Source organism: Drosophila virilis, chromosome 4 (genome assembly GCF_030788295.1).
Source record: "Drosophila virilis strain 15010-1051.87 chromosome 4, Dvir_AGI_RSII-ME, whole genome shotgun sequence".
In the NCBI taxonomy this organism is placed as follows: Eukaryota; Metazoa; Arthropoda; class Insecta; order Diptera; family Drosophilidae; genus Drosophila; species Drosophila virilis.
The window spans coordinates 18,739,618-18,761,548 of NC_091546.1; the positions used below are offsets into that span (position 1 = coordinate 18,739,618).

The following is a 21,931-nucleotide window of genomic DNA, read 5'->3' on the forward strand; positions in this document are numbered from 1 at the left end:
TTAAATATAAGCCAAGCACTATTAAGATCACACAACTTTATTATATAGCTTTATAGATAGAATATTCTGTTTATCATGATATATCTGCAGAACCGTAAGACAAATGTCTACTGGATATTCTTACTTTCTTTGAAATGTGCTTCTAAGTCGATTGGATAAAAATTAAAATAGTTGTCACAGTTTTCCGGGTACTCATGCAAGATTTCTTTGATATAGGAGCAAATTGTATTTATTAATAAATTAAAAACAAATTCAAATTGTGCTCATGCAAAGTAAAATGAAGTTTTAAGTTCCGATCTAGCAGTTAGATTTACCAAAAGTAATTATAATAATGGCCTAATAATTAACCTTTATTCATTCAAATTTGATCTCACGGCCATGATGGATTTTCTGCAAAAGTATAAACAAAACTCTGAAAATGAACTCGTCTCTGATGGGCACTAAAAAAGAGAAATTTCCTAAATCTCTGGCTCAGCATGCAAAGGGTGAAAACTGAAAATGTTAAGCTTGACAGCTCTTAAATTATGTAAAGCTGATCAACAATCAGCTAGGAAATAACCCGGCGTTAGCCGTTTTAAAAAAAAACGGCACATATCTCGTAACCTAAACTCCGAACTCATGCGTCTGTCTGAGCATTCGCTCTATTGATATGTTTTTTCATTGTTAAAAATGTTCAATTGTTGATGTATTTGAACCGGCGACCTCACGCTTGCGAGTTCGTCGCGCAGGCATCTAAGCAAAGTGTTTCAGACAAACTTTAAACACTCATTTTTTTGCCCACTTGAAGGTAAAACTTCAGGGAAATTCCGTCTTTTTCACTTTAGCTACTCAACGGGAATTTGGAGTACAAATTTCAGCTTTGCCTTGATTACCAGTTAGTCAGACTTGCGTCTTATGTCTAAGTAGATGGAGATGATAAGTCTCAATGCGACTTTCTAAGCCTGTTGTGCAAATTCCACAACTGTTCACGCGCTACTCTAATTCCTCTTCCGGGCACAGTAGCTCCTTTGCGGGCCATTACATAGAACTGGACAACTGATTATGTCACAGCTTCTAGTTCCCAGCTCCCTTTGGCACCCTCTCGCCCGCACGCGCGGCATAATGAGCTGAGCTACAGGCAGTTCCCCAAACCCAAGAAGGCACCAGGTGTATGAGCATAACCGTAAGATTCACACATGCCCAAAGACGAGGCTGCAGCAGGGACAAGCAACAACAATAGCGGCAAGAACGCGGAGAAGAACAAGAGAAATACATTTTGAAAATTTAACGATGCGCACATTTTATTACCGCAATTAATTACAAAAACAACGCGCAGAAAGAAATCTCCAGTCAGGGAATCTGAGATCACACGAGCAGCAGCTACACAGAGAGAGAGAGAGAGAGAGAGAGGGAGAGAGAGAGAGAGCGAGAGAGAGCAGCCAAAAAGAGAGAATTAGCTTCGAGATCTGTGATAAACATTATGATAGATGTGACTAGTTAAATGCTACTACCAAATAGTTCTCGGGCAGCCAGTTCTGGGGCAGCGCGCATAATTGGAGGCGCAACGGGCAGCCAGGGCTGGTTAATTGGCTTCGCTGCAAGCGTTTGTTGGAGCGCGGCTCTAAACCCGTTTCCTGACCAATTAAATGCCAGGAGAGAGAGAACGACAGCTAGAGCGAGAGCGAACAGCAGCTTCAATCTCGACCGGGCCAAAAGACGTTGTCGGCCGTTGTCAGCATTTGTAGCCGCACATTTCGTATTGCGACGCGTAGCGCGACAGTTGTCCACACGGCACAACGCACACCGCACACGGCACACGGTACAGGTGTCTGTCTATGAACGTACCCTCAAACGCAATGGGCTTTAAGCATGCGATGCTGCAGCGCAGCTACGAGCTGGCCGCCTCACCTGGCCCTGGCCCCCAGCTACCGGCGCCGCCACCGCCGCAGGTCACAGACTTTAGCATTAATCGCATACTGAGCAAGGATCAGGCTAATCGCGTCAAGAAATCAACAGCCAGTGCATGCAACATACTGGATCTCTCCAAGAGTCGTCAACAGGCGGCCACAGCTGTTTCCCCAGCTGCTGCTGCTGCTCCAACTGTTCCAGTGGCAGCTCTCAATCTTGGGCCCGTTCAGCTCCAGCCGGCCGCTTATGTGGCCGGCGGCTATGCCATGCTGCCGCCGGATTTGCTGGCCATGGCCAGTGCAACCAAATTCTATGCGCAATTCTTTCCACATTTGCTGCCCGCCTATGCAGCGGCTGCAGCTGCCGCCGGTCTGACCACGCCGCCCACATCGCCATATCAGCAAACCCAACAGCAACAACAACAACCATCACAGCTGCAGCAGCAGCAGCACAAGCGTTACTTTGCGCCCTATATAATAAATAGGCAGAGTCCCAGATCGAGTGCATCCAACGCCTGTTCACGCGCCGATTGCCTGGAATGCCTCGACTACTACAAACAATTTGTTGGCGGCTACAAGCCGACGCCACCTTTGTTATCGCCGGCGGCTTCTTCGGTGAGCAGCTCGAGCAGCTGCAGGCCAGCGGCACGTGATCTGCTGCTCAGCGCCGCCAGCAGCAGCAGCAGCAGCACCACCACCAACAACAACATCACCAGCAACACCACCAACATTTCATTAACCACGGTGACCAATCTGCATCTGAGCACAGCCACAACAACTGCCTCGACGACGTCCCTGACCATGTTGCCCAAGTTGAATGCCACCGGCGGCGTTGGCGGAAACAGTTGCGCCGCCGAGGAGATCAGCTACAAGTGTCGCATCTGCGACAAGGTCTTCGGATGCTCCGAAACGCTGCAGGTGAGTTGTGTGAGCGGAGAAAGTGAAGAAATCGCAGTGTGAAAATCAGGCAGAAAGATTGTTTCTTTTTGTGAAATCGATCAGCACCCTCTGATCTCTACCAAGGGAAAGACTGTGAGAAATGGGTATAGTTGCAATGTTTTTTAAGCTTGTATTTACATTGATGCTCATTTACACTGATGGGATATTTAAAATGAAGGCATATTTGTTGTAAGGGATTTGAATGATTCGCCTCACTGGTAGCTCGCCCTCTCTGATGGGAATAGCTCTTAATCTGACTTTCATAATTTTTTAAATGTATTTGTTATATACATTTTTGATTTTAACAGATTTAGGTTCTTTAACAACGAATTAAATTTTTTTTTATTAATTTCTTAGGAAACCGTAAACATGTTTTTCAAAGCTTTCAACACGCAAAAGTTTATCCCACGCGCTTAATATGTATTTTTTATGAATTATTCGCGTTGAAGTCTTTTTTATTTTCCTGAATTCTTAAATTCGAAAAATTTCTGAAAATCGTCTTCACATTCTTCCTAATAATAATAAATTTAGCTTATTATTAGCTTTTTTTAAATAATAATAAATTATTTGACTTATAATATTGAAAGGATTTAATTTTTGGTATATCTATTCTCTTTCCATTGAAATCGGTTGATCTTTACTAAAAAGATATTTGAAAATCCTGAAGCCAAGCTTATTATTTAAAATTTATTTTAATTTATTGTTTTTCCAAACTACAAATGAATGTGGAAAATTGATTAATTGAATACAAGGAAATGTTCCAGTTATAAATTGATTATTCGAGCGTATCTAAAAAAATGGTATTAATATAAGTAAATATTAAAAACCTTCGAGAGGCAACTAAAGGCATCTTCTTGAATTTTTTAAACATGTTCAACAAGTTTCAATGTGAACGCGTTTAAAAGCGGAATAACGCAAGGTAGCAAATGGGGCGGAGTCTAAGGCAAAGGCGGAGCGAAGAGCACAGCAACAGGTTTATCAAAGGAGGGGGAGGTGGGCAACTGAACTGTCTATGCAAATCTGTAAAGATCGTTAAAATGGTGGCGCCCAAAACAGAAGCGAAGAGAAGGCAAGAAGTACGAGAAAAACTGAGAACTGGTTTTACGCATGGGTGCAGCTAAGTCAAAGAGAGAGGGAGAGAGAGCAGCACACACACACGCACGCATATGCATACACGTTAGAGAGAGAGCGCGCAATTGAGTTGAACAGTTGAACAAAATGGCCGCCAAGCCAATGAGCAGCACATACTCATAAACAGACACCCGCTCACCTTCTGCTTCTCTCTCGCACATTTTGCAGGCACACGAGAAGACACACAAATCACCGCGCTACGAATGCTCCGACTGTGGCAAAGGCTTCTCCCAGCTGCGTAACTATAAATATCATTTATCCGTGCATCGCGGCACCAAAGAGTTTGCGGCCGAGTGCCCGGAATGTGGCAAGACGTTCAACGACAAGGGCTACCTGAGCAGTCACATGAAAATCCATCGGAATCGCAAGGAATACGAATGCCCCTATTGCCCCAAATCCTTCAATCAGCGTGTCGCCTTCAATATGCACGTACGCATCCATACGGGCGTCAAGCCGCACAAGTGCGCCGAATGCGGCAAACGATTCTCCCGTAAAATGCTGCTCAAGCAGCACATGCGCACCCACAGCGGCGAGAAGCCGTATCAGTGCTCCGTCTGTGGCAAGTCCTTTGCGGATCGCAGCAACATGACACTCCATCATCGCCTGCACTCGGGCATTAAGCCCTTCAGCTGTCCGCTGTGCCCGAAGGCCTTCACCAAGAAGCATCACCTGAAGACGCATCTCAATTATCATACGGGCTGCAAGCCCTATGTCTGTCCGCATCCCAATTGCAATCAGGCCTTCACCCAGTCGAGCAATATGCGCACCCATGCCAAGAAATGCCAGTATAGACCGTTAGACGGCGCTCAGGCATTTCCGGTGCCGCCCAAGCAGCAGCAGCACACATTGGCCCTGGGCACAGCTCCCAGTTTTGTCATGCCCCCGCCAACATTTGCTGCCGCTGCAACCGCTGCAACCGTTGCAACCGCTGCATCCGCTGCATTTCCGCCGGCTCAGCAAACGCTGCTCAGCAATTTGAGAACTTTCTAAGCTGCCATCGATTCGTATGGAGGAAAAGGGTGACTGATCAATTGCGAGCCATTGTCTATAAGGGTATGAAATAATATTTTTATTTATATATTTAAAACTAAAAATAATTCTCAAAAAATTCGCCTAAATCAAACCAATTCGGGATATACAAAAAGGAAAATTAAGAATTTGATCTGTTGCGCATTTTTTTTTTGTAGAATTCTCTCGGAATTTTCTTTCACACTTAATTTAAGCTTTCATCTTAAGAGTCAAAAAAACTAGCATAAAAATCTATGTGGATTGTAGAAACATATATATCTTTATTTTAGTTATTCCTTAGCAAAGTTTTAAAGCATTTTTCGCAAATAATTGGATATTTAAATTAGAAACTTAGAAAAAGAAAAACTTGAAACAATTTTATGTTTATTATTTTGGTTGATTCTCGTTTAATCTCTGCTACTTGTCGCGGCTCAAATCAAAGTCACAGTCACTGAGAAAGTCAAAAACTGGGCAGACTTTGTAAATATAATCATAGTATCAAGATTAACAAATAAGTCTATATAGTCTATATAGTTGCCTTTTGCGTTTGCATGTGATTTAAGTTTAATGAAAAACAAATTTCATAAAAATAAAATAAAGCAATGAATATGGAAAATGAAACAATAATAATGGCTGAGCAACGGAGCCAACGCTATAAGGACTCTGACTATCAGGATTATCAGACTGCGGTCAGAGAACTTATCTTGTATCCGGATTACGGGCCATTCTATGGCATAATGGGCGTGGTCGCTGCCATTGTATTCTCATCGATTGGTTCCGCATATGGCACAGCTGTCTCTGGCACGGGAATTGCCGCCACGGCAGTTATGCGTCCGGAGCTGATCATGAAATCGATAATTCCCGTTGTTATGGCGGGAATCATAGCCATCTATGGACTGGTCGTATCGGTGCTAATTTCTGGTACACTGAATACCGCCGCAACTTATCCGGTGGCCAAGGGTTATGTGCATCTGGCGGCCGGTCTATCAGTGGGCATGTGCGGTTTGGCCTCTGGGTATGCGATTGGAGTTGTAGGCGATGTCGGTGTGCGCAATACGGCGCAGCAACCACGTCTATTCATTGGCATGATTTTGATATTGATATTCTCTGAGGTGCTGGGACTATATGGCATGATTGTGGCCATCTATTTATACACGAAGGATATTTAGATTCTTGTGCTGCTCATCTCTTGTAATAAAACTACATATAACATGTAAAATATCAACAATTTCAAATATCGCGCCAGAAAAATGGTCAAATAAACGATTGTTAATATCGATTGGCGATAAATTGCTGCGCAGCGTTGCCATACTGTTGTTAGCACGCCATTTAACATAATCTATGCCGGTTTACAGTCAAGCAAAACAAACTGTTGTTTCCAACGAGCCCGCTCCACCTGTTAACAGACCGCACTCGCCCAGTTAAGCAACTTTGCTCCACACTTAACAGTGAACAGCTCGTTACATTGTCTCGATACCTGTAGAAAGGTAACAGTGCACGTCAGCAACACACACGCACACACGCCACATATCTAGTTGTCACATTTGCACACACGCGCATACCAGTGTGTCTTTAGTTGTTGTTTTTTTTTTTCCAATTTCGAGCGAAGCAATTTAACAAAATTCGTGTAAATGTTACAATTAATTGTGAAATTAAATATTTGAAACTGTTGGTGCACATTGCTAAACATACACTTTGCGTTTGCTTGCAGGCGCAGCAACAAGGAACACACAAAAACTCGGATCCACTTTTCGCCAGCGTGGGCAAAGCGAAAAAAGAGGAGCGAAAAAAAGCACGCTGCCAAGCGTACGCCATGGCCGAGTATTGGCAGCAACAGCAACAGCAGCAGCAGCAGCAGCTGGTAACGAACGGTGCTGACGCAGCGCCTGCTGCAGACGGCTCAGCCACAGCGAATGGGCACAACAACAACAATAACTATGTGAATTTCAATCAATTTATCACACAACACAACCTGGCCAGCTCCAGTCTGGGCTACAGCATTGGCGGTGGCGGCGGCGCCTTTGGCCTGACGCCCAGCGTTAGCGCCAGCAGCAATTTTGTCGGTGGCGGCGGCGGCGGCGGCGACAATGTAAGTGCATGCTACAATTTTACAGTTATATATTTATGTGAATATTCGCCTCAAAATTTACAGTTGTATGCGCCAACGTTTTATGCCTCTCAAAATGGCGATGGCGCCGCAAGTGGCAACAGTTATAATGCAGCCGGAGCCGCAGCCGCTGCTTATCCCAATCTTTATACACCCTTTGGAAATAATCCGTTTGCTGCCGCTGGCGTTGGCTACGATTTCAGCACTTCCAAGCTGCAGGCCACAGCGCCCGAATTTGTGCCCAATTTTGCCAAACTCAGTCTGACGTCGCCGTCAGCGTCGGCGTCTAGCAAAAATCATAACAACAACAACAACACTGCCACACAGCCAAATGCAGCAGCAGCAGGCAGCAATTCATCACAGCACTCGCAGCCGCAGCCGCAGCTGCTGTCACAAAGAGCCGACCAGAGGCAGCCGAAGCCGCATGGCAGCGGCAACAATAGTCGCCAACAGCGACGCAACGACTACCGCGAGGATCGCAATGAGGAGCGCTATGAGCGCGGCAAGAAACCGCAGAAGCAACAGCGCTACGACAATCATCGCAGCAATAAGCGACGCGACGATTGGAATCGCAATCGGGATCGCATCAATGGCTATCCACGCGCCACCGAGGAGCTGGACACAAGCAACAGCAATGACAGCGCACAGCCCTCGCCAGAGAAGCAGCCGTCGCAACAGCAGCTGCACCAGCAGCAACAAATCTCACCGAGACGTGCGCCCGATCATGAAAAGCTGTCGCAGCGTGAAAAGCTAATGCGCGACATTGAGCAGCGGCGTCTGGAGTGCCTGGTCTGTGTGGAGTTGATTAAGGCGCATCATGGCACCTGGTCGTGCCAGAATTGTTATCATGTGCTGCACCTCAAGTGCACCATCACCTGGGCCAGCAGCTCGAAATCCGCCGAGGGCTGGCGTTGCCCCGCCTGCCAGAATGTGCTGGAGGAGCTGCCGCGCGAATATCTGTGCTTCTGTGGCAAACTCAAGAATCCACCGTTGACGCGCACCGAACTAGCCCACAGCTGCGGTGAGCTGTGCTGCCGTGTCGAGGGCTGCAGCCATGCGTGCACGCTGCTCTGCCATCCCGGTCCGTGTCCGCCATGCCAGGCGAATGTCAGTCGCAGCTGCGGCTGCGGACGCACCTCCAAGCTGATGCAGTGCGCCATGAAGCAGCCGCTGCAGTGTGAGGCCATTTGCGACAAGCTGCTCAACTGCGGCGAGCATCGTTGCCAGCAGCCGTGCCATGCGGGCAAGTGTGAGGCGTGCGCGGAGCAAGTGCAGCAGCATTGCCATTGCGGCAAGCAGCAGCGCGAGGTGCAGTGCACCCGCGAGAGCCAGGATAAGCGCAGCTATTCGTGCAAAGAGTGCTGCAGCAAGCCGCTGCCCTGCGGCAATCATAAATGCAAGGATTCATGCCACGCCGGCGCTTGTCGTCCCTGCAAGCTGAGTCCCACACAAATCACCAGCTGCCCATGCGGCAAACTGCCGGTGCCGGCAACGCAGCGCGCCAGTTGCCTGGATCCGGTGCCCACCTGCGAGGGCGTCTGCGGCAAAACGCTGCGGTGCGGCAAACCCGCGCATCCGCATCAATGCGCCAGCAAATGCCACCTGGGCCAGTGCCCGCCGTGCCCCAAGCAAACGGCGGTCAAGTGCCGTTGCGGCCACATGGATCAGATGATCAAATGCCGCCAATTGTCTACCCGTGCGGACGATGCGCGCTGCAAGCGACGCTGCACCAAGAAGCGCAGCTGTGGCAAGCACAAGTGCAATGCCGAGTGCTGCATCGATATCGATCACGCCTGCCCGTTGCCCTGCAATCGCACGCTCAGCTGTGGCCGGCATAAATGCGATCAGCCCTGTCATCGTGGCAATTGCCCGCCCTGCTATCGCAGCAGCTTCGAGGAGCTGTACTGTGAGTGCGGCGCCGAGGTCATCTATCCGCCGGTGCCATGCGGCACCAAGAAGCCCATCTGCAAGCGACCCTGTTCGCGGACGCACGGCTGCGAGCATCCACCACAGCATAATTGCCATGCGGCGGCTAGCTGCCCGCCCTGCATGATGTTCACCACCAAGTGGTGTCATGGCAATCACGAACAGCGCAAGACCATACCCTGCTCCCAGGCCAGCTTTAGTTGTGGCCTAGCCTGCGGCAAGCCGCTCGCCTGCGGTCGCCACAAATGCATACGGCCCTGTCATGAGGGCGAATGCCAGCAGCCGGGCGAGCTGTGCCGCCAGAGCTGCACCAAGCCGCGTCTATTGTGCGGCCACAAGTGCGCGGCCATATGCCATGAGGGCGTCTGTCCTGAAACGCCCTGCAAGGAGCTGGTCGAGGTGCAGTGCGAGTGCGGCAATCGTAAGCAAAGCCGCAGCTGCCAGGAGCTGGCACGGGAGCACAGTCGCATTGCCACCGCACAGCTGGCCTCCTCCATGGCGGAAATGTCGCGCGGCAACTACATGGAACTCAGCGAGATACTGGCGCCCAACAAGAACAATAAATCCAACAAAACGTGAGTAGACAAACAACAAACCCACAGAACCAGCTAATCTATATACCTATGTATAAGGTTTTTCCGACTAACCGAAACCTGTTGAAACTCTCCAAACCTTAACCAGAGACCAGACATTTTTACTGTAGTTAGTAAAGGGTTTTCAGTTCGATTAGTGGAAACTAAGAAACAAAACTAATAACTTTTATAACTTAACATCCCAAGAAATTAAAACTGTAATTTACCATGCCCTGTATTTAAATCCGTATGCCCATTGATTTCCACTATTGTGAGTGAAAAATAGTTGAAATAGGATCGAAAAGGTCGCTGGAAAGGAGTGTAAAACTCAAATTGATATATTTAATTTTTGACATTTATTTTAGCTTGAACTGCAATGATGAGTGCCGTCTGTTGGAGCGTAATCGTCGCTTGGCTATTGGCTTGCAGTCGCGTAATCCGGAGACGCAGCTCAAGTCGCTGACAAAGTACTCGGAATTCTTGCGCGGCTTTGCCAAACGCAATCCGGCGCTGACAAAGAGCGTCTATGAAACCCTCACCGATCTGGTCAAGCTGGCCAAGGAGAGCAAACAAAAGTCGAGAAGTCACTCGTTTCCCACCATGAATCGTGAGAAGCGTCAATTGGTGCATGAGCTATGCGAAGTTTTTGGCGTGGAGTCTGTTTCCTACGACAAGGAGCCAAATCGCAATGTGGTTGCCACAGCGCACAAGGAGCGGGTGAGTAAAGTGTAATTTATTTGCTAATAATCAATTCTAACCGACTGTCATATACCCTATTTAGTGCTGGCTCCCAGCCACTAGCATCATGGAGGTGCTGGCACGCGAATCCGGGCAACGTCGCGTGCCCGTGCCCAGCAACAATGCATGGAGCCTCAAAAAGTAGCAGGCAACAATTCATTCGTTTATCCTTGACAATACACGAACACATTTAGCAGAGTTTATCAAAAGAGAGAGAGAGGGGCAGGGAGATCTCTTTGTAAATCTCTTAAAACTAGCCTGAACATAATTGAAAAATTTCTAAAACGTTAGTTCAAATATTGTTGCATGGACAATGTTAAAGTAAAAGAAAGGTTGCAGGATATACCAAATGAACATAAAGGAAAAAGTGTGGAAAACAATACTAAAACAAAAAAAACGGGCAAAATTGGAAACTGTTAATCAACTTTCAACTGTTTTATGATGAATTTATATAAAGCTGAATCCTTTGACTACGTTGCAAACAATAATAAACAAAATAAGGAAGCGATGTAAAAAAGGAAATATTTTAAATGTGAGCTAAAGAAAACCTTGTGAATACAATGGATTTCGACTGCATTTTCTGTAAGTATCGCATAAAGAGGTTATGTTATTAATACTAATAAAATTTGTGTTGTCGTAGTCTCACATTTTGAAAATACCGAATATTTAATTTGAAAAAAGAAGCATACCAAAGCGTTTAGTGTTGCCAAAGTTGACAATTTGGCAACGCGAATCGGAATTTGTCTGCTGTGCAACACTGTTTTGTTGTTTTTTTTTAGCTGGTTGTCACTGGTGCATAATTCTATAAGTTTTGATAACGTAATTTGCTAAATTAATATTTACAATGTATGTATAAAAAACACTATATATATATATATATATATATATATATATGTGAAATAGCAGACTCTTAGGGTAGTAAAGAATTGAATATGCACATAAATACTTTGTAAGACTGTGCAACACTGTTCTGTTGACTATGTTTACCTGTGTCACAAACCAAACAAACAGAGTTGCATTTGTATTCGCACGTGTTTTGTGTTTTTGTTGTATCACGCTTCAATATCTCAAAATAACTTTCTAACACTCTTTTAGCTGAGTCAAAAACCATTTATCAATGACCTTGTGCTTCGTTTTGTTGGTGTCTAACCTGGTTGTGGTCAAAGCTAAATAAAATCCACTTCGTTTTGGTATGAATATTTGCTAAGTTTAATAAAAATATTATTGAACCAAAATATTATGCAATTTCTGCTTAATGTTTTAGGCTAAAAATAATCTTACATAAATTTTGAATTTACAATTTTGATTTCCCTATTTAAAATACATATAAAGCTTTTTAATTTGAAATTTTCTGTATCCAAAGTGATTCCAATATTTTGAATTTTTGAAGGTTTTATATATTTAAAAAAAAAAAAAGAAGAATTTATTTAAAAATGATTTGAAGTAGTTTGGATTTGATTTGATAAGCTGTATAAAATAAATAATTATTATTCTCTAACAATATTTGCAGATAATTGCTTTACTTTGGATGAATTTTAATTAAATCCGTTTTGGACAGGAAAATGTCGCCAAGCAGTCTACGAAGCTAAAGGATTATTGTCACAGGTAAGTACATTTCGTATGGTTTTAGTTTAGTTCAGATATTTTATAAGCTCAATCGAAAGTCAAGTCCATTGATCAATTGGGATTGACAATGTGTGGTGCATGCTGCACGGCACTCAAGAAATGCCTTAGAACTATGTCTTCTATCCAATTAGACCTGGCCAACTGGCTGTTGGCTGTTGCGTTCGTTTCGGGCGTTGGGCACGCTTCTAATTTGTTGCCATTGCCGTTGCCATTTTCACGAAAAACAATAAGCGGCGCCATGGGAATAATGCCAAAATAAAGATGAAATGTTACGACAAGCCAAGTCAAAAGGCGGAGTCGTTCAATGGAGCTTCAGTTGGAGCTTGTGCCAGCTTCTCGAAACGCACTCACGCATGCGGCAATTGGGAATGTGGGTGGGTGTGGGCTAGGTTTTGGTTGGGGCTGTGTCGTATATGAATATAGACCTGACATAATGAGCCGCCCATAAGCGAAATGGCTGGCGCTGCCAGCGTCGCTGCCGACGTCGTTGCCTACGTCTATGTCTTAAGATGTGTGCGTAATTTGAATTTAGTCTGCCAGGGAGTTTATTAACAAATACAAAGGAGACGAAAAAATAGAAGCAGGGGAGCACTAGAGATGGGTGGACTGGAGGGGGCGTACGAGAAAGATCTCAGAGCTTGGTTGGTCTGGGCATTGTGGATTTGAAGGGGGTAACAGGGGGTACATAATGCCACAGAGATTAAATTGTGGTTGCCTTGTCGCTTGGGGTGTTGCTTGATGGGAGCGGCAGGGAGTCGTGCTGCTGAGGGTTACGCTGTTCGAGTGGGGACTTGGCTTGGCGCCGAAAGAGTTCATTTTGGGTCAGTTGTGATGAGCGCACCAGAGGTTAGCTCTGGCATGAGGTGCAATTTTAATTAGAAGATTGCGCCAAGCAATGAGAAAATACTTGATATGCTAACATGGCAACACCTAGAAGCTGATGGTCCATCTAAGGACTGCTACAAGGGGCTGATTAAACGTTTCAATCTAAGCAAACGTATGTTCATATCGCAAGTTAAACCATTTCCAAGAGTTTTTATCTCCAGTTTCCATTAACCAAAAAATAAATAAAAAAATAAAAACAGAAATGCGGCACAGCGAATTGGATGATTATGTTATTTTTATTTAAAGCACATTTAATTTGATTATTTATTCATTTTATTATTGTTTTTTATTCTATTTTATTAATTAGAATTGGCTTTGCTTACACTTTTTTAAATATGCATCACAATTGGTAAAAAGCCTAACTAAAAATTGAGTAGATGTCTTGTGTTGTTTCTGTTCGCTTGAAATGGAGGCTTTTACTGTAGTTAAATCATTTTCACAGTCTTGCTATATTAATTTAAGTAGAAGGAATTGTGTAGGAATTGTGAATCGTATGCGAAGCTATGTTACAATAGCCTCAGATACGAGAGGTATAAAAGCAGTCAACCGGACAGGCAGACTCGAAGCAGTGGCTGATGCTATTCAAGCATTTTTTGGGCAAAAATGTATATTTTTGTGTAATATCTATAGGTAATTTCGCAGCGAGTTTTCGTGTCACTGCGTCACATTCCAAATTAATTTATAATCCGTTTTTGTTGACGTTTGAAAGCCAAGCAGTTGCCTTTTTTTTTTTTTTTTTTTTTTGGTGGGGAAAAATGTAGAAAACCTGACGACATTTGGATGCTCATTTAGCTTGACATTTAACTGATGATACAGTTTGTGAGAGGGTTGGAGGGCACAGCGTTGGGGCATATATACTCTATATATATATTATATACATATATATGCCCGAGTATGGCAATGTGTATTATATATTTATGCATGGACGAGAGTATATGACTGTTGAAATATTCATTAGGCCTGAGTGCAGCGACAAAAATTATGCCTGCGTGTCGTTGTGCGGCCAAAACTGGAATGTCCTGGTCGGAGCACGTGCGTCGTACGCCAGGCTACCGCAGCAATGTCGGCACGAGGCGCATTCAATTTGCGCATTTGGCTTTTTAAAAAATGCATTAAAGGCGCGTGCAGTGAGCGGCAAGAAGGCAGCTAAAATAACGGGCTAACGTGAATAACGTGCCCCAAATGCAGCCACAGAGAGACAGACTAAAAGACTGGCAGACAAACAGACAAACGGACAGAGAAACAGACAGACAGTGCAGGAGGGAAAAAAGTTGCGATGAAAGCGCGAAAATTACTTCCTAAATAGCCGCCTGACTGGCTGTCAAGACGCTGCAGAAACGGAGGAGCCAACCGGAGACCACAGACCAGAGACCAGACCCGAGCTCAATTCATGTTCCGGGGCCCAATAAAGGCGACACATACAGCAGACAAAATGGCTGAGTAGGGCCAGGCGCTGGCAGGGGTATGGGAGTCGAATTCAAATTGCAAATTCGCCGCAGATTTTTTATGCACTTTTCCCAAGACCAAAATTAAGCCAAGCGAACGCTGCGCCGGAACGAACTCCAGACGGGAACAGGCAGGACAAACAGGACACAACCAGGACGACGACGACGACGACGACGACGACGACGTTTTGACGACAAAATAAAAATAGAAGAAGCAGCAGCAGCTACTGCAACAAGGATGACGGCACAACTGAATGCAAATATTATCGTATCTGTATGTGAGGAGGAGGAGGCAAAGCTAGAGTGAGAGGGGCAGACAGCGACAGTCAAAGGGAGAGAGGAAGAGGGAGAGAGTGCATACACAACGCCAGGCCTCATCGTAAGACCTTTTCAAAAGCGAAAAAGGTGACAAACTGGCCGAAGCAAATCGTTCTCTGTGAAGTAGGAGGGGGGAATTGCGGGTCTTAGCCCTTTTGCACGCCCAAAGCTGTCTATATATATATATATATATATATATATGTATGTGTACACCTGCCAACTTTTCGCCTGCTGGCCCCGTCGCCCAACTAAATGCATTTCGGTTTTATTCATATTTTATTCAAATGTGGCAACCAAAATGGCACAAACACTGCGCAGTTATTTATGTTTTTTTTTTTCTTTGCATTTTTCTCACTTAACCAGGGCTGCAAAATGGGACTTAAAACTTGATATTTGATATTGCAAAATTCAAATAAAGCTAAGACAATGCCTTAAATAGTTCGGCTTAAGCTCGAAACGTTTGCACCAAATTCGAAATAAAAACAAAAAAAGATGCCTTAACTTGCTGAAAAATCAATTAATTAATTTTCTTCCATTTCCATCGTCTTTATTTGCTCAGCCCGAAGAGGCTCACATGAACCAGTTCAACTTTCATGCGCGAAACGTTTCAATTTGTGTGCTGAAATGCTTAAAAAAGGAAATAATTTTGCATATTTTCTCAGAGAGAGTCGTAGAGTCGCGGCCTCGCGGTTGCAAGTAAACTTAAATTTCTTTGATATACAATAATTAATATTTTTCGTCAATTAATTATAAAGAAGACGAAACCAAATACTTTCTTTACTTGACTTTTTGAAGTTGTGTTAGCCGCACATCATTTAATATAAACTATTTATACCAATAATCAAAGAATTCGAATTATTATTTAAAAACTTTTTAGTGAAAAATACAAGAAAATAAATTTGATTTCGATCATTTTGAACGGTCCACTATTTACAAAAAAAATATTACTAAAACAAACATTTTAAAAGATCTGAAATAATTATAGTTCTTATGAACAAACACAAAATTTAGTATAAATATAAGGAAATAAACTATTTAAATGGTCCACCATTTTGTTAAAACTGTTGTTAAAATAATTAACAGAATTAAAATTCTTGAAAAAAATAACTTTTTAATAATAAATAAAGAATTATAATTCTAATTCGAAGGATCAAAAATTAAACTATTTAAAATACCCACCACTAATAATAATATTCAAAAAATTAGAATTCTAAATATTCCTTTTAGTCAAAGGTACAAAAGCAAAATGCTTGAGCCAGAACTACTTGAACCAGTTTAAATAGCTCGTTCAGCTTGTTTGGCAGTGAAAGGTTTAGAAAGAGTGGCATAATATATATATACTCCATCATCTAGGTATATATATATATACTCCATAGTCTAAAATTGAAGACATCAGAGGTTAGCAAAAAAAAAAACTATAAAAAATTTGAATCCGTTTAAGGAATTTCGATTGATTCAGTTTTGAAGGGTATTGAACGACTCCCTGAATGCAACTCTGTATAGAGTTGCCAAGTTGCTGTAGTGGCCATCTTTCATTTTTATCATTTGAGGCAATGCAAAGAGGAGCCTTCCCAAAGGAGGACGAGGACGATGCTTTGGTATTCTCATTGCTTCAATTTTGTGGAGCAAAAATAAAGCCACAGCCTGAGACATCAGTTTTGCCATGAATTGCATTTTTCGTAGCCCCGCTGCCCGCTGCCTGCTCTTTTTTTTTTTTTTTTTTGCTCCCCTCCTTTCCATAAACTTGTCATCATTTTAATATTGGCAGCTTATAAGCCACGTTAGACGCAGCAAGAATAGATCAGGCAAGGGAAGGGAAAGACACGCGAACGGAAGGGCAGGAACGTCGACCCAAAGCCAATGTCAAGCCAAGTCAAGACAAGCCAACTCAGCAACGGATTATCTGCGACAGCCCCATGAAAGGCGTTGACGTGCAAGTGGAACGCCCGTTGTGTGGGGTGCGGGAGGGATGGCGGGATTGAGGACTATAGCTAGTTTGTGTGTAGCAAAAATTTACTGTAAAATACAATTTCCCGTTTTTATAGCTCATTTCCAACAACATTTGCTTAGCCAGCTCGTCGACGTCGCCGTCGACGTCGTCGTCGCCGTCTATGGGAAAACAATTTTTATTGCATTTCGCTGGCAATGAGCAGAATGAGCGGTGAGTGGGTGAGAGGGGGCAATGGCGAGGTGAAGGGGTAAATGGGTGAATGGTGAATGCTGAACAGTGGGTGGGGCAATGACTCGTTGCTTGGTTGGATGGATGGCCAGCTGGCGGGGGTTGTAAGTAAATATTACTTGGTTTTTTTCTCCTTCCTCTTTTTTTTTTTTTTTAAACACTTGGCATTAAGTGCAGCAGCTGTGGGCAGACGAAGGGGCTCTTGGGTAGCAGCTGCCACAAGGCATTGACAGAGCAGCGGGGCGGCGAGAGCGGGAGCTGGAGCTGCAGCCGGAGCGGGTGCGGGAAAATGGGAAACGGGAAAGGCAAGCAGTCAGGCAACGTTTCCTGCGTTAGTTGTGCGCTTCAAGATTCAATTATAATGCAATAAAGCGCGAATCAGAGTTACAATAAAAATAACAAGAGCGAATGCAGCAACACACTTCCACACACACACACTCGCACACCCCCGACAAAGTCAGCAGACAAGCTGAGTATACAAGAAATCTGCAATGCACACACACATTCACACACACAGCTGCAACTCTCATATGTATGTAGTTCGGAAAGTGTTCCAGAAATTGAAAAGAAGTTTTAGAAGTTTTCGAATACAGGTTTAGCCTTTTTTCCTCAGCTTTCAAAGAGGTTTCATGAATTTTCCTCATTTAAATCGTTGTGTTTTGAAAAGCTTCAGCGGAAAGAAATACAATTTAAAATATTCATATATTTTATTATACATAATTTCCATAAATAGACAAAATTTGTATTCTAAAAGTAATTTAATATAATACCACATTTTTTTTTTTTTTTTGCCTTAAGTGGAAAATGTCTCAAAATCTCGTAAAAGCTGCTTTAAATATTTGAACTAAAACTCCAACAGTATATAAAAAATGTATTAATATTTTGCTCCCCTTGTAAAATCAACTTTCTACGCTGAATTGAGGAATTTGTAAAATTGCAAACTTTTGACATTTTTCGTCTAATTTATGTATGCAAATGAATTTTCCTTGAATTACGTTTATTAATAGGCCCCGAAAACATATTTCGTAGAAAATTAGCTGAAATTTGAGTGAAATCAAATTAATATTGATTTATATCTATGGGCCATAAGGAAATAACGATGAAAATTGCCTTAAAACGCAGCGAAATTGATTTCTGGATCGTGCCTAGCATAAGAGCATGTCAGCCAGAAGCTACAGTTGGCCATGGCTAAGGGGATATAAATGGATGGAACGGACTGTTCGATAGAGAGAGGGGGGTGTGGCATTGGAGAAAGTAGGTACAGTAAAATGCATTGGGCGCAGCTAAGTGTTTAAGTGTTCTAATGTAACTTTGTCTCCACTGCTTCGACTTGCATTTGTTCGTTTTTCACTCATTTTCCTGCTTCACTTCAGCGGCTGCTGTGCCAGAGGGGCGTGCGGGTTGAGCGGGTTGTGGCAGCTGCTTATAATATGATTATTCTTGCTGCTGCTTGCGCCTTTCTTTTTTTAACGAGTGTAAACAGTTAGTTTGTTGCGCTCAAAATAATCGCTCAACAATCATAACAATTGCCAAGGCAAGAAAGAAATTCGCCTAGCCCCAAAATGTATGCTACAAAAATTGTTCGGCCAGCCTAAGGTCGTTTTAATTATCTGCCGCGCACGCAAAAAATGCAAAGCAGCTTCAACAACAACAACGACAAAAGCAACAATGACAACAAACAGCCAAAAGGAATTCAATTAAAATGGAATCCCCGGAAATTCCTTGTAATCCCAAATTCCCCCAAAAAAAAAAAGAATCTAAAAAAAAAAATTCGAATGAAAAGTATGCGTAGACATATTGTCAAAAGGCAAATTCGTACAACTCACGAAGGTAGCACAAAACATGTGGCCAATAAATTTGTGAGCAGCGCGACAACAAAACGGGGGCCAGAGGGAGCAAAACTTAAGCATGTAAATTGCCGCACGTTCATTTTTTGATTTTGCCAGCATGAAATCAGTATAATCTGTTTTGTCGGTACACTCTGACCAACAATAACAACAACAGCAGCAGCAGAGAAGTCAACGCAAAGTTGGCAGCTGAAGTTGATTTAAAACGCGCGCCCCTCCCTGCAGCCCTCGCTTCAACCGGTGCTTATCCGTGTCCATGCTCTGGTCCGTATCCCTGCCCAGAAGCGCTGATTAACGCACTCGAGCGCAATCTGCCTCACTTCACTTTTATGTAAACACAAAACAGAATATAAAGGCATAAAGCAAAATAAAATAGAACGCCTGTCTCTCTGTCTTCCTGACTCTCTGTCTATTTTTCTGTCAGTCTGTCCCCTTGTCTGTACCGTTGTCCTTCTGTTTGGGCACTGTCTCTTCTGTAGCCGGCCTATCTAGATGGCAGCGCTGGCAATGTGAAAAAATGTTCGACTCTCGCCTTCTCGCTGCCGCTCTCGCCCTCGCTCTGCCTTTTCATATTAAAGGTAATTTTCATATTTTTGCAAATGGCTGCCTGGCTGTATTCGCTATCTCTTTCACGCGCACGCTTCTACTCTCGATTTATATCTCTAGCTCTCGTGAACTGCTGGAGCAAACGCCAAATTCAATCATTTAAATTCAAAAATACTTATGTGAAAAGTACAGAAATACAAAAAAAAAAAAGTGTATAGATATACAGTATATATGGAAATATTTATAAAAATATACTTTTATATATTGTCTGCCAAAGTCAACGGCCGACGATTGTATCAAGCAAAATATTATCTACGAGCATTTGCTAAAGCAAAGAAGACTGCAATACCCTAAGGTGCAGTGCTTAGGAAAATTGTTTACAGGTGGGCGTGTATGTTAACATATTCGAATTATTGACTGTGAAATAAAGGTGATTTTCGCCAATACGAATTGTGTACAATGAAATATGATTACTTTCATGGATGGAGTTTAATGAAATGGGATTAATCTATGATGGGGAATTCTTTCTGAACTTGTGAATTTTTCTCTTAGTTACATTTTTTAAGACAACAAAACTAATGATAATTTGTTTCGATAAAATGGAAACATATTTCATTTAAAAAATGTCTGTCAATAGATTTAAAAGCTATCAAGCTTAACAACATTAAGCTTAAACATTTTAATCCGCTTGCAAGAATCACTGCACGATAATTATGTGGCTAAAAGTGTTTATGTAATTAACATTTATTTTTGGCTAATGCTCTGCTCTAACTAGATTATGATGTAGCTTATTATTATTAGTTTCTTAGCATAGTAATGAAAATATAAATATTAATGACTGTGTGGCGACTTTTTTATTTTGGCTTTGCTGCCAAAATGCAGATATAAATATTAATAATATTAATAGAGCTTTTGCTAATTAGAGTTTGGCTTCAACTAATTAATGATGGAGCACTTTTTAGCCAAACTTTGTTAAGTTCTTTCTTTGCCCTATAAAATTGTTTGAGCATGGATTTGTGCTCACAAATTAAGCTTAGCTCTAAGCTTAGTTTGAAGCTAAAATTAAAGTAAATACATTTTCCTGTTACATTTTATTTTTCTTCCGTTAAAACTTGACATTTTTTAGATCATTATTAAACATTGTATTTTTCAATTTTTAAACATTTTAATAGTTTAAGTTCACACTGAGCACGAAGATATGCGATCTAGTCCCTGAGAAGATGGAAGACAATGAAAGACAGGGTCAACGCCTTGTCGCTTGACATTTTTATAATGTTGGGCAACTCTGTTTTACTTTTAGAAAGTGTTACCAATCTCTTGTTCAAGTTATGTTAACCAAAGTCAGATGCGAGTGCATCAAAAGGGCAAAATCTGAGCTGTGCGTCGCTGCGGGTTGCGCAAAAAAAAAAGGAAGAGAATTTTAAGCTGAGGCGCCCAAGCGGCGCGATGCAAAAAATATTTATTACTCTGCCAAGAGCCAAGAGGTGTATGTGTGCTTGTGTGTGTGTGTGTGTGTGTGTCTGTGTGTGGGTGTGTGGGTGTGCCTGTGTCTAGTGGAAGATTGCTTGCCCTCAAGGTGAAAATATGCTAAGTAACAAATAAAAGCAAGATCTCTATCTGAGCCAGAGCGCGCGCCAGCCTCGACGTCGACGTTAGCTGCAAATGTTGCAAACGAGTCGACGTCGTTTCTTTGGCTTTTTACATATTTTTTGAGGTTTTGCAGAAGTGCGGCAAAACTAGCGCACAGCTGTGCGGTGCCAGGGGGAGGGCGTGGGGCGAAACGGGGAAAGAGGGCGGACAGAATGGCCAAAAGCAAAGCTTGTAAACAAATTAAGAGATTGCTTTTGGCCAGTCGGCCCTCAAAAGCGTTGAACTGAAGGCTAAGCCAATGGGCGTAGCGAAAAGGGAGCGGGACAGCTGGGGGGTGGTACTGGGAGCGCATGGGCTGCGTACCAGCAATGGGCGTTTCTAATCAAATCAGTTGCTGCATGCAATAAATTCCAACAAGGAAAAAAAAAATAACGAAAATAGAAAACACTTTGCGGTTGCTGCTGCTGTTGCTGCTGTTGCTGCCACAAGTTGAAGCGACAAACAACAAAATTGATTGGGCGACTTTTTGTGTAGTGCGTGTAAAATTTTTGTTTACAAATTGTTCAACTTTCATTACAATGGCCAACAGGGTGGGCTGGTGAGTGGCGGCAACTTTTATATATGGCGTGACTGCGTTTCTAAAAGTCAACTCTTAGCCTATCATGTAAATATGATTATTTAAAATCATGAAACTCTCAAGCGTTTTGTAAATAATTCAAGAAGGCCAACCTAAAGCTGTTCAAGTTTGCCTTAACAACTTTTGTAACAAGCGCTTAGCCTCAAATAGCTAATAAATATATGTATTAAGGTGCAATGAGACGAGCTGCCAGTTTTATAGAATAGTGCAATTCCATTAATAAACATGCCGAAAATTGAATACTCTCGTACACATATGACGTGCGGCTTTGCCGATATGTGAAGAGAGTTGTGAAATTTGTTGCTCTACTCAGCAAGTTGAACATGTCTTGAGAAAGAGGACACTTTTTCCATACAAAAACTCTATGTTGATTATTTGAAGCTGTGGGATATAGCGATATAGTAATTCGATGTGGTTAAGACTTTGCTTATATGCCATGAGCATATGTCTAATAAATGTCAAGTTTGTTGAACATATATATGCTTAATTTTCAACTGATCGTTCCAGCTATATGCTATGCGATTTTGGGAGGAAATAGTGTACTCTTTGTA

At 42.8% G+C, this 21,931-nt stretch overlaps 4 protein-coding genes across 10 annotated transcripts in view; all 4 read left to right on the plus strand.

The window, feature by feature from the left end:
* The window catches only part of wwk (white walker), a 60,925-nt gene extending 56,675 nt beyond the window's left edge, over nt 1-4,250 (plus strand). For all 7 annotated transcript variants that reach the window (XR_011416790.1, XR_011416789.1, XR_011416791.1 and 4 more), the window contains one exon: nt 4,125-4,250. The gene's annotated coding sequence lies outside the window, so the exon portion shown is untranslated. The remainder of the gene's footprint in view (nt 1-4,124) is intronic.
* On the plus strand, nt 709-5,133 carry LOC6628499 (uncharacterized). Its single transcript, XM_002051458.3, has 2 exons — nt 709-2,804; nt 4,125-5,133. The coding sequence occupies exons 1-2, from the start codon at nt 1,815-1,817 to the stop codon at nt 4,944-4,946; spliced, it is 1,812 nt and encodes a 603-aa protein (XP_002051494.2). The 5' UTR covers nt 709-1,814; the 3' UTR covers nt 4,947-5,133.
* A 337-nt stretch (nt 5,134-5,470) lies between these two features.
* On the plus strand, nt 5,471-6,264 carry LOC6628498 (V-type proton ATPase 16 kDa proteolipid subunit c). The gene has a single exon (XM_002051457.4). The coding sequence runs from the start codon at nt 5,567-5,569 to the stop codon at nt 6,131-6,133; it is 567 nt and encodes a 188-aa protein (XP_002051493.2). The 5' UTR covers nt 5,471-5,566; the 3' UTR covers nt 6,134-6,264.
* Nucleotides 6,265-6,450: 186 nt separating this feature from the next.
* stc (nuclear transcription factor, X-box binding stc) lies at nt 6,451-10,763 on the plus strand. Its single transcript, XM_002051456.4, has 5 exons — nt 6,451-6,591; nt 6,676-7,053; nt 7,117-9,572; nt 9,935-10,286; nt 10,351-10,763. Exons 2-5 carry the CDS (start codon nt 6,778-6,780, stop codon nt 10,450-10,452), a joined length of 3,186 nt encoding a protein of 1,061 aa, XP_002051492.1. The 5' UTR covers nt 6,451-6,591; nt 6,676-6,777; the 3' UTR covers nt 10,453-10,763.
* Nucleotides 10,764-21,931: the final 11,168 nt, after the last annotated feature.